At 36.1% G+C, this 15071-nt stretch overlaps 1 protein-coding gene and 1 pseudogene across 2 annotated transcripts; one reads left to right on the forward strand and one right to left on the reverse strand.

Moving 5' to 3' along the window:
- Nucleotides 1–1512: 1512 nt before the first annotated feature.
- Nucleotides 1513–7279, forward strand: LOC143617088 (isoamylase 1, chloroplastic-like). The gene is given in 18 exon segments (XM_077089746.1): nucleotides 1513–1733; nucleotides 1735–1819; nucleotides 2910–3092; nucleotides 3175–3264; nucleotides 3379–3531; nucleotides 3778–3869; nucleotides 3997–4138; nucleotides 4216–4323; nucleotides 4400–4485; nucleotides 4562–4633; nucleotides 4713–4839; nucleotides 4947–5033; nucleotides 5270–5521; nucleotides 5601–5684; nucleotides 5746–5826; nucleotides 5908–5990; nucleotides 6818–6935; nucleotides 7011–7279. Coding segments are annotated over 18 exon segments (2328 nt in total). The 3' UTR covers nucleotides 7275–7279.
- Nucleotides 7280–7747: 468 nt separating this feature from the next.
- Nucleotides 7748–9548, reverse strand: LOC143617087 (3-ketoacyl-CoA synthase 10-like; annotated as a pseudogene). The gene is made up of 2 exons (XR_013150772.1): nucleotides 9114–9548; nucleotides 7748–9017 (listed from the first exon to the last, which is right to left on the reverse strand). The product of XR_013150772.1 is annotated as a 3-ketoacyl-CoA synthase 10-like (transcript).
- Nucleotides 9549–15071: the final 5523 nt, after the last annotated feature.

Here is a 15071-nt window from a genome sequence, read left to right on the forward strand (position 1 = left end):
TCATCTTTTTTCATGTTGCCATACATCCATCATGTACGCCTCATACGATTTGTCTCATGAGTGTTTGAATAAGTCAAAGGGAGTGTGAATAAGCGAATGCTTTTTAAAAATAAAAATAAAGTGTGAGAAACGGTAATCATCATGCCATTTTCCTTTTAACTAGTTTATAGATTTTTTTTAACGACCAACAAACAATTTTATTCACCACCAAGAAACGGCAAAGTAAGATGCTATCTGGTCCAACACAAATTACACCACCGTTAGATTACATCCAAAATAACATACCAGATCAAACAATTATTACATCTTACTCGTTACAAATTAAAAAAATTCCATCCTTTCTATGTTACCTTCGCCATGTTCGATCTCGTCTGCACCCATATATATGTCCAAAGCTTTCATATTTCTCACCACAATACTCAACTGAATCAATTTTTGATTGAATACCACGTCACTCTGAGCCCTTCAAAGACACTCATAAATAGTCTAACTTTTATATTTACTATTACATTACTCGATTAAATAGGCTTTAGATGGTGGAAAAATTAATAATGTAATTTTATTCCCCTAATAATTTACATTCTACTTAGATTTCCCATGTGTATATTTTAATAATTTTAACATTTTATAAAAATATGATAGTTATGTCCAAGATTAGAACTAGATTCCAGAGGATAAATTGGATGTGGCTCAATGGTAGAGCACTCACTTTACTAGTAAGAGGTAGGGGGTTCAAACCTCACTATCACCAATTTATATGGAAGATATGAGGGATGACCCTGGTTTGCCAGGGTTTGAGTCCTGATCTCACCCGATTTTATCGGCTCCTCGCTGTCGTGCCGTTTGGCGGGCATGGGGGGCATGGGGGTTAGGTTTTATCCGGGGAATCCCTCAATAGGTGGACCGCTAGGGGCTCCGTTCGTCCGGACTTGTGGCCGGCTTGGACTACCTTTAGCCAATGGGGGCCGCGTACGGAGTACCTGGCGTTACTTAGTTGGTCGTTCCAAAAAGAGATTCTAGGAGGCACCATCAAAGACTTAACTTTTTTTAGAATATCCGACAAACAAATAATTGTTTAGGTATTTTGTATACAGATGATTTAACGGAAAAAGACCACTATCAGCTAGCTCAACTTAGTTGTACGAAACTTTTAAGCGCATCCTAGTTATCTTCAGTTTCAGAGACAACACACCCGTCTGAGGGTCCACTGATGGTAAAACCCAAGCACTTCTAGAATCGCACAAAGATCTCAACCATCTTTCATTGAGCCACTACATTGTGTTGTCTATAAAAATTAAACCTGAGTCACCGTAAAAAAAACCCAAAACTCTATAACTACACCACGTTAAAAATGACCCCGTTAAAGACTAATGAGGATATGGTTTTAATGAATACTAAAAACACTTGAAATAAATAAAATTAAAATAAAAATAGATATAAAAGGCCTTGCCCAGCAGCCCCACACACATTCAGTCTGCAGAGCCAGCAGGGGCTCAAATCTCAAAACAAACAATGGAGAATGTACTCCGATCCGCTTCATACTCTCCATGTTTTCACACTCCAAAACAAGTCGCTTCTATTCACAATTTCCAATTCCTAAACCCTAACATTCAAAGCAAGTTCACACGCCGTGGGTTAGTGGTGAATGCAGTCGACTCCGGAGGCGAATTGGACACGGCGGTGGTGGAAAAGGAGAAACCGAAAGCATTGCCAAGCCGGTTTCAGGTCTTGCCACGAGGATGGAGTTAATTTTGCAATTTATTCCAGTCATGCCACGTCGGCCACTCTCTGCTTAATCACTCCCTCTTATTTGCCTCAGGTATAACCGTTTTCTAACACAATTTGTACTCTACACACTTGTATGTATTATAATGTTGTAAATTAAGTGCTCTAGTAATGAATAAAATATCTAAATTTTATAAAACCAGATTATAGAATACATATACAAGGGCTAATCATTATTACAAAATCTTCAAATACATATTCTCAAAAGTTAAAATGTAATATTGTTATTGTTCATTAGCCACAATTGATTGAGTGACGTGAATGTATATTGAATCCATGAGGCCCTAGGGTAGAAATAATTGTTTGTGCTTTTGTACAAGTGCAACATATTAATTGTGCCATTATATCAATTATTAGGAAGGATACTTTATCCCGATATTATCATTGAAATTACTGTGAGCGTTATAACTGAACCTGAACATCACAAACTTCTAGGCACACAACATCGTATTAAAATGTTGTGACTACTTCTAGATACATAAGATTATCACAACTGCAGTGGACAGAATGAGAACATGAATAAATTTAGTGCTCTAGTAATAAATAAAATAAAATAAAAAATGTTATTTTCACTATAGGAGATTACTTGTTGGCAAAATTTCTTGCTACCTTTTGGTTTAGAATATTTAAGTTTTTGTATTATTATCAGTGTGCCCTTCTACCGGGAGGAGTTGTTAAAAATTCACTGTAATGGCACTTCTGTTGAACACTTGAACGTTGGTGTTGGCAAAATATTGATGAGGTGGAACATTTTAAGATTGATCATGTGCATAGATTTGATGTATTATTCTTTAGACAGTACTGATTACATGGGCTAATGATTGCCATAAAATCTCCAAATGGAGCGTTAAATCCAAAAAGCAAAACATAATGCTCTGTAGCAGCAATTGATTAAGTGATATGAGTGTATTTTCAATCCATGAGACCTTAGGGTAGAAATAATGCTCAAAGTACCTAGCTAAAGTTGCATATGGTGAACTAATCTCCAAAGAGATATATTGTATCTAGCAATGCATTGTGGAAAACATGCACTGCTTATTCCCATAAAAATAATTCCCCTGGACTTGCATAGACATGCATTTTCATCTAGTAGAAGATTCAACTCTTAACGCTACGTGATGCAGAAAAAGATTACTGAAGAGATACCTCTGGATCAACTTACTAATAAGACTGGTGATGTATGGCACGTGTTTCTAAAGGGAGATTTTACAAATATGCTGTATGGATACAAATTTGATGGAGAATTTTGTCCTGAAGAAGGCCACTATTATGATTCTTCACAGATCTTGTTAGATCCCTATGCTAAAGTTGGTAGCTTGTTTCATCTTTTACACCTCACTTTTTATATTATAATAAAAAATGTCATGAGAAAATATGGTGGTTATTCAGGCTGTTGTAAGCAGGGGGGAGTTTGGTGTTCTGGGACCTGATGATGATTGCTGGAGCCAAATGGCTGGCAGAATTCCTTCTGTTGATGAGGTATAAATGTTATTTTTCTTGCTTCATCTCATATAATCATTCTCATTCCACAATAAACAACTGCTTACTGCAAATAACTTGTATTCATTATGTGTGCGATTCTTCTTTTGTTAGTTTGACTGGGAAGGAGACCTACCTCTGGCATTTGCACAAAGAGATTTGGTAATCTATGAAATGCACGTTCGTGGATTTACAAGACACGAGTCCAGCAATATAGAATCTCGTGGCACTTACCTTGGTGTAGTGGAGAAACTTGATCATTTGAAGGTACATTCTGAATGTACTTTACCATATATGTTCCCATTTAACATCTTTATATATTTCTACTTGTTTCATGTACTGGGCTTGATTTTTCTGAAAAAAAAAGGATATAATACAATAGAGATATCTATGTGAATTGCCTTAAAAAATGTATTATTCGGGAACAAATTACCAGAATTTAGTTCAGTATTATTAAGTAAACACGTTAACATAACGTTTGTAATCATATTCAGCATCATGAAACTGGTGTAGGAACTTGGTGTCAACTGCATTGAGTTAATGCCATGCCATGAGTTCAATGAACTGGAATACTTCAGCTACAATCCTGTATTGGGTGACTATAGGTATTTAAGTTCTAACTTCCTGATAAAATATGGCATTTACATTGGGATTAATAAAATGATTCATTTAGCTTGCTTTGTAGTTTGTACACTACTACTTCGTCTTATAGGTTATAAATCGCTTATCCAGGTTAAACTATTGGGGATATTCAACGGTCAACTACTTCTCACCAATGTCAAGATACGCATCCACTGGTGCTCATAATGGTGGCATTAATGCAATAAATGAGTTCAAACAGCTTGTTAAAGAAGCACACAAACGTGAAATTGAGGTAATGACACGTGTCAACGGGGATTTGATTTGTTGTTTTATGTTTGATATGCCTCTTTCTAATTCATATTTTTACAGGTGCTTCTAGATGTGGTTTTCAATCACACTGCTGAAGGAAATGAGAATGGCCCTATTTTATCCTTCCGTGGTGTTGATAACAGTGTTTTTTATATGCTTGCGCCTAAGGTATAATAATAAGTGTCTTCTTCAGTTTTTGGCAGGTAATCTTATAAAAAACAGATACTTATGCACAGTTTTTCAGGGAGAGTTTTACAATTATTCAGGATGTGGAAACACATTTAACTGCAATCATCCTGTCGTTCGCCAGTTCATAGTAGATAGTTTGAGGTGGACTAGATTCTAATTACACAAACCCTTTAACGTGTTTATAGTTAACTAATAAATGTATGAAACCTTCATACAGATATTGGGTAACAGAGATGCATGTAGATGGATTTCGCTTTGATCTTGCTTCTATCTTAACAAGAGGCAGCAGGTTATCATATCTGGACTAGCACCCACCTGATTACAAAACACGCGTGTTCATTTGCATTTTTGTGGCTTTTGGTTTTCAGCCTCTGGGATTCAGTAAATGTATATGGAAATCAGTTGGAAGATGATTTGCTGACAACTGGCTCACCTCTTAGCAGCCCACCATTAATCGACATGATTAGCAATGATCCAATACTTAGAAGAGTTAAGGTAAATTACGTGATTGCATCATCGATTACAAACCTTGTGCTATAATAATAATAACAATAATAACAGTAATAATAATAATAATAATAGTAATATATCATTTCCAACAGCTTGTAGCTGAAGCATGGGACTGTGGAGGGCTATACCAAGTTGGCGCATTTCCTCATTGGGGCATATGGTCAGAATGGAATGGAAAGGTCAATACTCATGCTTTTTCTTTTTTGTTTTGGATTTGAGAAGATTGCACAAATGGTACCTGTAGTTTGACCATTTTGCAAGTTTGGTCCCCAAATTAATAAAATGTTTCGACTAAGTTAGCAGTTTTTAAAATTTGGAGACCAAACTTGCAAAATGGTCAAACCATCATTTATTCAACTTTCTCGATTTTTTGTTATTTTATAGTTTTTAATTTGTTTCTTTATAATTATCTCAGTATCGAGATACAGTAAGACAGTTCATCAAGGGTACAGATGGATTTTCTGGTGCTTTTGCTCACTGCCTTTGTGGGAGTCCTAACTTATACCAGGAAGGTGGTAGGAGACCATGGAACAGTATAAACTTCATATGTGCACATGACGGTTTTACCCTTGCTGACCTGGTTACATACAATGACAAACATAATCTGGCAAACGGAGAAGACAATAAAGACGGGGATAGTCATAATAACAGCTGGAATTGTGGACAGGTAAATATGAATTCTTCATGTCATCATCTTATAATTTGCATTTATATGATGGAAATAAAACATGATGTATGCGTATCAGGAGGGAGAGTTTGTTAGCATCTCGGTAAAGCGGTTGAGGAAACGACAAATGAGAAACTTCTTCCTTTGTCTAATGGTTTCACAGGTAAGCTTCTGAATTTGGATATTGATTGTTATGTGTTTAGTATAATAATGTTACTTTACAGGGTGTACCCATGATACATATGGGCGATGAATATGGTCATACAAAAGGGGGAAACAACAACACATATTGTCATGATAACCATGTAATGTTGTACCTCTTCATTATTTGAATTTCTATAAAAGAATTATAAGTTTTATGAGCTTGCAACGCCTTTTTTATGCAGATGAACTACTTCCAATGGGATAAGAAAGAAGAGTCTTCATCAGATTTCTTCAGATTTTCCCGTTTGATAACCAATTTCCGCCAGTAAGGGCACCATCTTACAGTCAGATTTTGTTTTCACGTTTTGACAAAAGGCCGAACCGCTAACCACAGTTTCGGAAAAGTGGGAAACCAAACCGGACGATCCGACCTGTAGGTTTTTGCGGTTTGTGGTTTAACTGTTCGGTTTTGACGGTTTGAAGCAACTCTTTTTTTCAAAATTGTTAGTTTGTATTGAAGTTTTTAAAATGATAAAGATGATTCATATTATGATATATAAATATCACTACATATTCCAAAAATTAAGAAAGAAATATAACTAAGAGTAGATTACGCAAATCGTGTTGTAAGTATACCTAAAATTACAGGTTCTGTTCTTAACTATCGTAATTACAAAGAAGGCCCTCCATTTGAGAAGTTGTCAAGCTTTATTAGTTTTTCTAGTTACTTTTAAAATTGACCATTTTCCCCTTACAGTTGAAGGACAAAATGTATAATTTTCTACATTTTTTAATTAAAAATTACCATTTTGTCCTTTAACTGTAGAGGCAAATTGGTATTTTTTTAATAAACTAACAGAAACAATTAACACCAGTTATTTGAAAGGACCGATATCATGAAAACTTTTCAAATAGAGGACCTTCTTTGCAATTACTTTAATTAAGGACACCGCAACTTTAGGTATACTTAAAGGGCGATTTTTGTAATACACTCTATGAGTAATGCAGGTCAATTGGCTGATTTCAAACCAAGCCGTTATGTGGATCGTTTGAATCTCAAACCGGCCGACTTGCTTTGGTTTGGGTGGTTTGATCGGTTTCACTCCCCAATTTTGTAAGTCATGTTTCTAAAGCTGGTTGTGATTCCAACAGTGAATGCGAGTCACTTGGCTTAAACGACTTCCCTACAGCAGAAAGATTGCAGTGGCATGGACATGTTCCAGAGACACCCGATTGGTCTGAAACAAGTAGATTTGTGGCGTTCACCATGGTATGCAATGCCATGCTTTTGTCCGGTTCACTTTTTTTATAATAATCATGTACTAAATGTTGATGTGTAACGCAGAAGGACTCTGTAAAAGGCGAACTATATGTTGCGTTCAACACTAGTCATTTACCCGTTACCATCACACTGCCTGAAAGACCGGGCTACAGGTGGAACCCATTGGTTGACACCAGCAAACCCGCACCGTTTGATTTCCTAAGTGATGATGTTCCCGAAAGAGAGCTAGCCATCAAACAGTACGCGCATTTTCTTGATGCTAACTTATACCCTATGCTTAGTTATTCTTCTATAATCTTATTACTAGCCCCTGACATAAGTGCTTAATCTAAGCCCTTGTATCATACACAATAATTGCACGTATGATAAAAGCACAATACTTGTATTTTAGTACATTATTTCAAAAGTGCTTCTCTTATGTATTGGTTATTTGGTTACATGTTTTGTATATAAACAATAATATCAATTGAAGAAAAATTACAATAAAATTATGTTACTATTAACAAGAGTATAGTTTATAAGGTACCAGATGAACAGACAACAAATACATTACAATAGTGTGATCTGCCTAACGAAAGATCAACATTCGTATTTATTTTGTGTTATTACATATTTAAAGCGCAACTATATTTCAGTATTAACATATCTAGCCCACAAATTTGACTAAATGTCTTTGGATAGCTTTTAAGTCCATATTAAAATCTTGGGGCTTGATTCTAGACTCCTAAATCCTAATATAGACTTATAGAGTTACAGACCCGGTTGTAGATACTTCTCTTTTATTTTAGTTTGGAAACAAAGTGTAATCCTGCGAAAGTTGAGGGGGTGGATTTAGCTAGACCCCGGAAATGGCTTCCATAGGATATCTATCAATGCAATCAAGCCATGGGTTGTCACTGGATGACGGTTCTATGTGCCGGACTGACTTCCAAACTGCACTGTTGCATTTTAAACCAGACCCGAATGCCACCTGCCAAATTCGGTCACCCCATTTCACTCGTCCCTTTGCTTCCAGGTACGCAAGCTCGTACCAGATGCTACTAGAAGACGTGTTACCGAATCGGTGGAGGGTGGCTCGTGATGCCTCCATGTTCTTGTCGCTAAGCCGAGATTGTGTTGCAGCCCGTTCAACGCCGTCTTGCTGGCAGCGTGGATGCAAAAGTGTTTGAATGCTAGGCGGTAGTCTGGAATGTATGGCTTGGTGCCAGAAGAAGAAGATACTGATGTTGGCGGTGGCGGCAGGTGAGATGTTTTCCCGGTGCCGCTGCCAGAAAAGTAACTTTTGACGAGGGTGAAAAAGAACAGAATTTGCTCGGAAAGTGGGAGGACTAACGGGCTTAAGGTGGTGATATTGGTTTTAATGGCATCAGCGGCGATTTCAACAAGATCTTTACTAATTTTCACTCCTTTGAATCTTTGTGCATCTTCTTCTTGATACACGCTTCTAAAGCTGGAATCATCGGTACCTTTATGCGTTCTAACAATGTGTTCAAGCTTGTACTTGGCTCGGCGGCAGTCACGACGACGGTTAGACAACAACAAGGCAGAGCAACCCATTCTAAAGAAACAGTTAGGAATAAGCATAGACCGATCACGACCAGGATACCAGTTATATGCCACCATCTCAGTGCTCACCACCACCGCCACATTATTTGGGTTTGCCTGAAGCATGTCTCGAGCTAAATCCACCGCAATAATCCCGGCACTGCAACCCATTCCACCTAAATTAAAACTCAAAATATTTCCCCTCATCTTGTAGTGGTTGATAATCATAGCCGATAAAGACGGAGTTGGGTTGAAGATGCTACAGTTCACAACCAATATTCCTACATTCTTAGGACGGATCCCGGTCTTCTCAAAGAGCTCGTCTAGAGCTCCAAATATCACCATGGATGCCTCCGCCCTACCTTCTTTCATGGTGGATGTTTTTTCCGGTAACATTATAGATTTTGGAACATAGGTTTCATCTCCGATTCCTGATGATTCAAGTATCCTTTTCTGGAATTCGAGGCTCGCTTCATCAAATTTCCCTGACTTTCTTGCGTGCTCTATAAATTGCTCTTTTGTAACCTGTAGATATAAGATATTAGTTATGGTTTACTGTAATTATCTCTACCATATTCATAGTCAGAAGATATGATTTGATGAGGTTCTCCGTCAACAGACCTTCAGATCATCATTAGGTTTAAAGCATGCAAAATCGAGTAGATAAATGGACCGAGAGCGAGAGAAGAAATAAAAAGTGAGAGTGAAAGTAAGGACGATAAAGAGCGCGAGAACAATAACAAGATCATAGTCGCCAGCTGTGTTGGAGAGCGTCCGCCACAGCTTCTCCAAGCCGAATCTTCTAACCTCGGCGCCAAATAAAAGAAACAACATGGGCATGGTGGCTAAGTAGATCCCATGGTTGATTAGGTAATGGTAACCGAGCCTCACATACTTAAGCTTGACAGATTGGACAAAGTTTGGTAGCCGACGCCGGACCCTGACTGAAAAGGTCATGGATCCAGCGTCGGGACCTGATGGTTCGATTCCACGGTTAACGATTTCGGTGGATAGAAGGTGGTGTTCTCCTGTAGGTGCCATGTGTGAAGGTGAATATGGGAGATGGAGGTGGTGTGTTTGTGTATTTATGGGAGGTTTGGAGGAGTAAATGAAGTAGAGGGAATGGATATTGTTGGAAGATTTGAAAGTTCATTAAATTGGTCATTGTGGTTGGGTGTTATCTTATCTGTTTATATTGTGGAACTCAACTTCTTTCCCATTAAAACTGGTAGTTCAGACCAACATGCATTTCTTATTGAGTTATGAAGGTGTTCCAAATAACCATCAAACCTAAATTAAAATTGGATCAATACGTCCGATTGAATTACAGATGAAGATGTACAAGTAGATTTCTACTTTCAAATACTATGAAGGATAGATATTAACTAGCATCACCAATGACTGGAATCCGTTAGAGATCACCGATCAACAAATCCAACAAAATCCAAACATAAAATCTTTAAATACGCGTCGTTAATCTGTCGGTAATTACTAGTGGATGTTGATTCGGTGACACATACGGACAGTAACATAAGAATCAATTCAGATATGATTTCGTATCATCGGACCACTGATTCATAATGTGTTAACCTACCAACGAACCAATTTTTATATAAACATGAGACTGAGTTTTGAGTTGAAATGATTTGATTTATGAATAAAACATGAGTATTTTTGCACAACATCATTTGTAGTTAACATAGAAACCCTAGAATGAGAAGGTGACTTGGAGCTGCTTTTGTGGACTACTCTTATTGAACTTAATTAGATCTAGTAAGCTATAATGGAGTCTTAAGTTCATAAATGATTTGATTTATGATAAAACATAAGTATTTTTGTACAATAATTTGTAGTTAACGTGGGTCTGGAGCTGCTTTTGTGGACTACTCTTATTAAACTTAATTAGTCTAAGTTTAGTGGCCGGAAAATATGGACGACAAGGGGTGAGAGAGAGAGAGAGAAGGGGGGGGGGGGGGGACATGAACTTGTCGGCAAGCGGGGGGGGGGGGGGGGCTATAACACCACTATATCCCTAAAATAAAAATCGTCAATTTGCTGACGTGGCGTCACGTGCCAAAAAATCGCACCCGTTTTGTAGCCCTCCACTACACATAGCCTTATATATAGAGAGTTTTTAATTCTAATAGAGTAGCCTTTTAAATTTAAAAAAAAAAGTTATCGTTTTTCAATAATTACATAAAATATTACAAGTTTTATAAAAATGGAACTTAATTTTTGAACAGAAATTCTACTATTTTTATTACAAAAGGAAAGTAATAACAAAACCTTCAGAATTTGAAAATATTGAATATAGATATGCATAACCCAGCCCAAAACATGTGAAACATGTATTAGGTGATAGGCAACTTGATTACTCAAAACATGCATACACGTTTATTTGAATCATACCCACAAGTCCACAACCATAGGAAACATCAAAATTCAAATATATAGGCAAGGTCTAGGAGAGCTTATTAGAAACAGAATGAAAACCCAAGCCCAACATACAAGCACTTGCAAGTTACAACAAACAAAAGTACAAAGCCCAATACTCAACCCTTCCTCTTGTCTTTCACCATCGACTCATATTTTGTTCTGTGTGTACAACTGTCCTTAAATCTTTTGGTTTCAAGAATTTTTGGATTAACTCGTGCCCATTTATCAATAACGGTTTTCACTATCTCTAAATCAAAATTAACCAATTGAAAAGTTGAAACCGAATCAAATTAAACTGTTACCAACGGTTGATTTTAGTTGGTCGAAACATATTGATATATTGAGTATTTTGGTTGATTTTGCTACGTTGTTATCTCCTACCATGTCTATGAAAATGCATATTGGTAAACCACCATGAGTTAAGTATAGATGACTAATAGCATAGATTTATTAAGATATATAACAAGTTTTTAATTATTTACAAAGATCGGATTTTAATGAAAGTGCATAGAAATATGTTGTAATAAGAATTTCATGTAGCCAACTTATACAAACATGCAATTTGTGGAGAACTCGATTCCAAACATGTAACTAAGTTCATACAATTTTGTATTTAATAAATCATACTTTTCAAAATAAAAAGTTTTTTTTAAAAAAGAACTTGCTAAGAATAGTTAATTTCTAAGAACACCAGACAGTTTCTAAGAAAAAGTATTTCTTGAAATGATGATTTAAGAAATGACGTTGAGTAGGTTGCTTCATAAGCTTAATAAAGCTTGAACTGATAACCATACAATTTGATACAGGTCTGTTAAATATATTCAAATTTAAATTTAACCTTTTTAGAATTTACATAAAAGAGTATATTTTAACAAACATAGGTGTTTAGGATTCATATTATTTGTTGGTGCCCATCTATTCATTCAGTAACCAGAGGAGATGAGTGAGAGAGAGAGAGAGAGAGAGAGACACCGATGTGTTTTCCTCCGGTATGTTTCTGTTATCTCCTACAACCACCACTTACGTACGTTTCCCCTTTTCTGTATCAGAGATGGAGCTTGTTAAAAGGATGATGATTGCACCAACTCAGTAGTTCAATTTAGGGTTCTCTCCCTAAATGGTGTTTGGTGTCACTTTGCTGATTTAGATACTTGTACCGTGGCTGGCTGAAGAATGAATAGAACAAGTAATCCTGCGAAGATGGAGACTGATCAAAGGTTAGTGAAATATGTTTTCTACCGTTGCACAAATAAAAAAAAGGCATTTGATTTCTTTACTCCGCTACAATTAAAATTTATTGATTGTCAGCTTATAACAAGTTTGGTTAGGTACTATCTAACAGATTTGGTTAATTATTCATCAATGAGTATGTTTTACTTGAGAAAACTGGATCTTTTTAAAGTGTAGTGTTGAATGAAAGTGACACACATTTGCTTTAGTCACTTTCAAAATTTTTAATATGTACATTCTCATGTTGATGCAGGAATGGCAACTGATGGAGATACGTATATATCGTCTCAGGTCAACGAGGCCCGTAGTGCCAAACCCCTAGCGCAGTTGAAACATTTGTGCTTGATTACACAAACAAGAAAATGACAATCATTTACCCCATTGTCAGAACCAAGATGTACATTTTGCTTTTATAAAAGATAGCTTAGAAAATAATAAAAATGAACAAACGAAACAATTCAAAAGGTATAAACTATTTGTTTCTTTGTTTTCATATATTTATCACACTTATTTTTGTTGGTGCTTCAAGTTTTGGATTATCCTCATCTTTAGTCAACAGTTAATGTGATACCATCTTCAGTTATAGTTTTACATTAATGTAAAACTAGGGTAATAACCCGTGTTACACACGGATGGAAAACATATCAACAAACAATATAAAATATAGATTTTCAAATTTTAAATTGATAGGTCATAAAAATAAATTAATTTAGTGAAACTTGGAAAAAGGCGTGTTAGGAACAAAAAATCACAATATATAAACATAATTTTAAGTAACAAACATATTAAACATCATATCAATTAACCGATAATTTAAAAAAAAAAATCATACATTTAAACCCTAAATAGATTAAAACATAAATCGATTAATAGGAATAGATTAAATATCAAATCTATTAACCGTTACTATAAAAAATAGTTAAACCCTAAATCCACTAACAGTGAATCAATTTGATGTTGTTCTTCAAAAAATCGATTAAACACTAAAATGTAAATCATACCTGATAATTGCAAACGATGAGCATATTTGATGTTGTTTGGATTATGAAACCGACAAATCATGAAGAACCGGTTATAGATGAGACGAAGAATCTGGTTACAAACGATGGGGAGCGTTATGATTTTTGAACGAAGCATGTACCTTATAAAGAAGAAACGATGAACAATTTAAACCTAGTAAATTTAATAAGTTTTTTAATTCTAACAATAATTAGAATAATTAATATCATAATTGCATTAATAAGTTATAAAAATATAAAAGTCAATATCATTGGTTAAAATTTTATTGTGAATATGTGAAAATTAGATTTATGGAAGGTTGATGACATGAAAGCCTATGTGGATAACCTATGTGAAGGACATGTGGACAAAATTGTGTTGTTTTAACATATTAGTTAGATTTTGCAGGTTGCGTGTAAGGAAATCCTTTAGTGACGGAAAAAGTGTTTTCATCTTGAATTTTGTGAAATGATTCAACTTATAATAGCACGTGTGATAGGGTATTTTCATTTATTACCAACTATTGGGAAATACATCCATTGTTGCAGCCTAGAACTAAGTGCTGCTGGAACAACTAAACGAATAATAAACTCAACGTAGCTACTTCTTTAAAACCACCTTTATTAAGAATAACAACCCCGTCGCAATGCGGCGGGTATAAAAACTAGTTATTTCAAAGACTTCATTATTTGTTGTGACTTTCAGTTCCATATAATTATAGAACGAATTGACGTGTTTTTTATTATTATTTTTTTTCAGGCTATTTAACTTCAATTGTAGAGATAGAGTGTAGCCTTAAGCCAAACATAACTCCCATAGTCCCATGTCAGTGACTTTAAAAGGTTCACATGTTGACAAGTGAGATGACCTGCTTCCCAAAATCACTGTACATCGTACCAACATTTGGGTACCACCGTTGATGATTATGAAAATAACTATAATATAAGGAAAAACTCTAAAAATAATCCAAGAGAAGAGAGAGATTTCCAAAATAGTCATTGAAAATCTAACATTTCAGAAATAGCCCATCGAAATTAATCAGAGCCAATAGATTTGTAACAAATCCAATGGTTTTCGTCAGCCACTAAGATACTGCCAAGTGTCCCACTACCCACCTACCTAATTGATTTTCCCCTCAAACGGATCGGTCCAGATTGTTTTCATTTAAAAATCATCTTTGAAAAATCAACTTTATTTGAAAATCATCTCCATCGAAGTTTGTATTTTTTTGAAATTCGTCTGATTGGATGAATTTCATGTGAATTTCATCTTTGGAGACGAATTTCAAAAAAACATCATCTTCATCTTCTTCTTCTTCTTCTTCTTCTTCTTCATCTTCTTCATCATCTGCATTTTCTTTATCTTCATCTTCATCTTCACCTTCTTCGTCTTCATCTCCATCTTCTTGGTATCCTCCCTTCGCCACCGCCGCCACCCATCTTCTTCCCCGAAGAACTCCAACAGCTCAACATTTTCAAGGCCGGAAAAGTGTGATGATGGTGGCCGGAAAAGTGGGAATGGTGGTGGTGGGTGGGGTGGTGGCCGGAAAAGTGATGATGATGATGATGATGATGGGAGGGTGATGGAGGTGATGTTTGGAGGAAAAGTGGGAATGGTGATGGTGGTGGTGGGGTGGTGGCCGGAAAGGTGTGATGATGATGGGCGGGTAATGGAGGTGATGTTTGCCGGAAAAGTGGGAGTGGTGGCGGTGGCGGTGGCGGGTGGCGGTGGGTGGGGTGGGGTGGTGGCTGGAAAATGAAGATCATAATGGTGGTGGTGGTGGTGCATGTTTTTTTGAAAACTATCTTTGAGGACGAAATTCATTTGAAATTCATCAGCTCAGATGAATTTCAAAAAAACACGGATTTTCAAGATTTTTGGAGATGGTTTTCATTCCAAAATTATTGGTCCAGA

Source organism: Bidens hawaiensis, unplaced genomic scaffold, assembly GCF_021521415.1.
Source record: "Bidens hawaiensis isolate Kalapana, Puna unplaced genomic scaffold, B.hawaiensis_p1.1 tig00052190_1, whole genome shotgun sequence".
Classification (NCBI taxonomy): Eukaryota; Viridiplantae; Streptophyta; class Magnoliopsida; order Asterales; family Asteraceae; genus Bidens; species Bidens hawaiensis.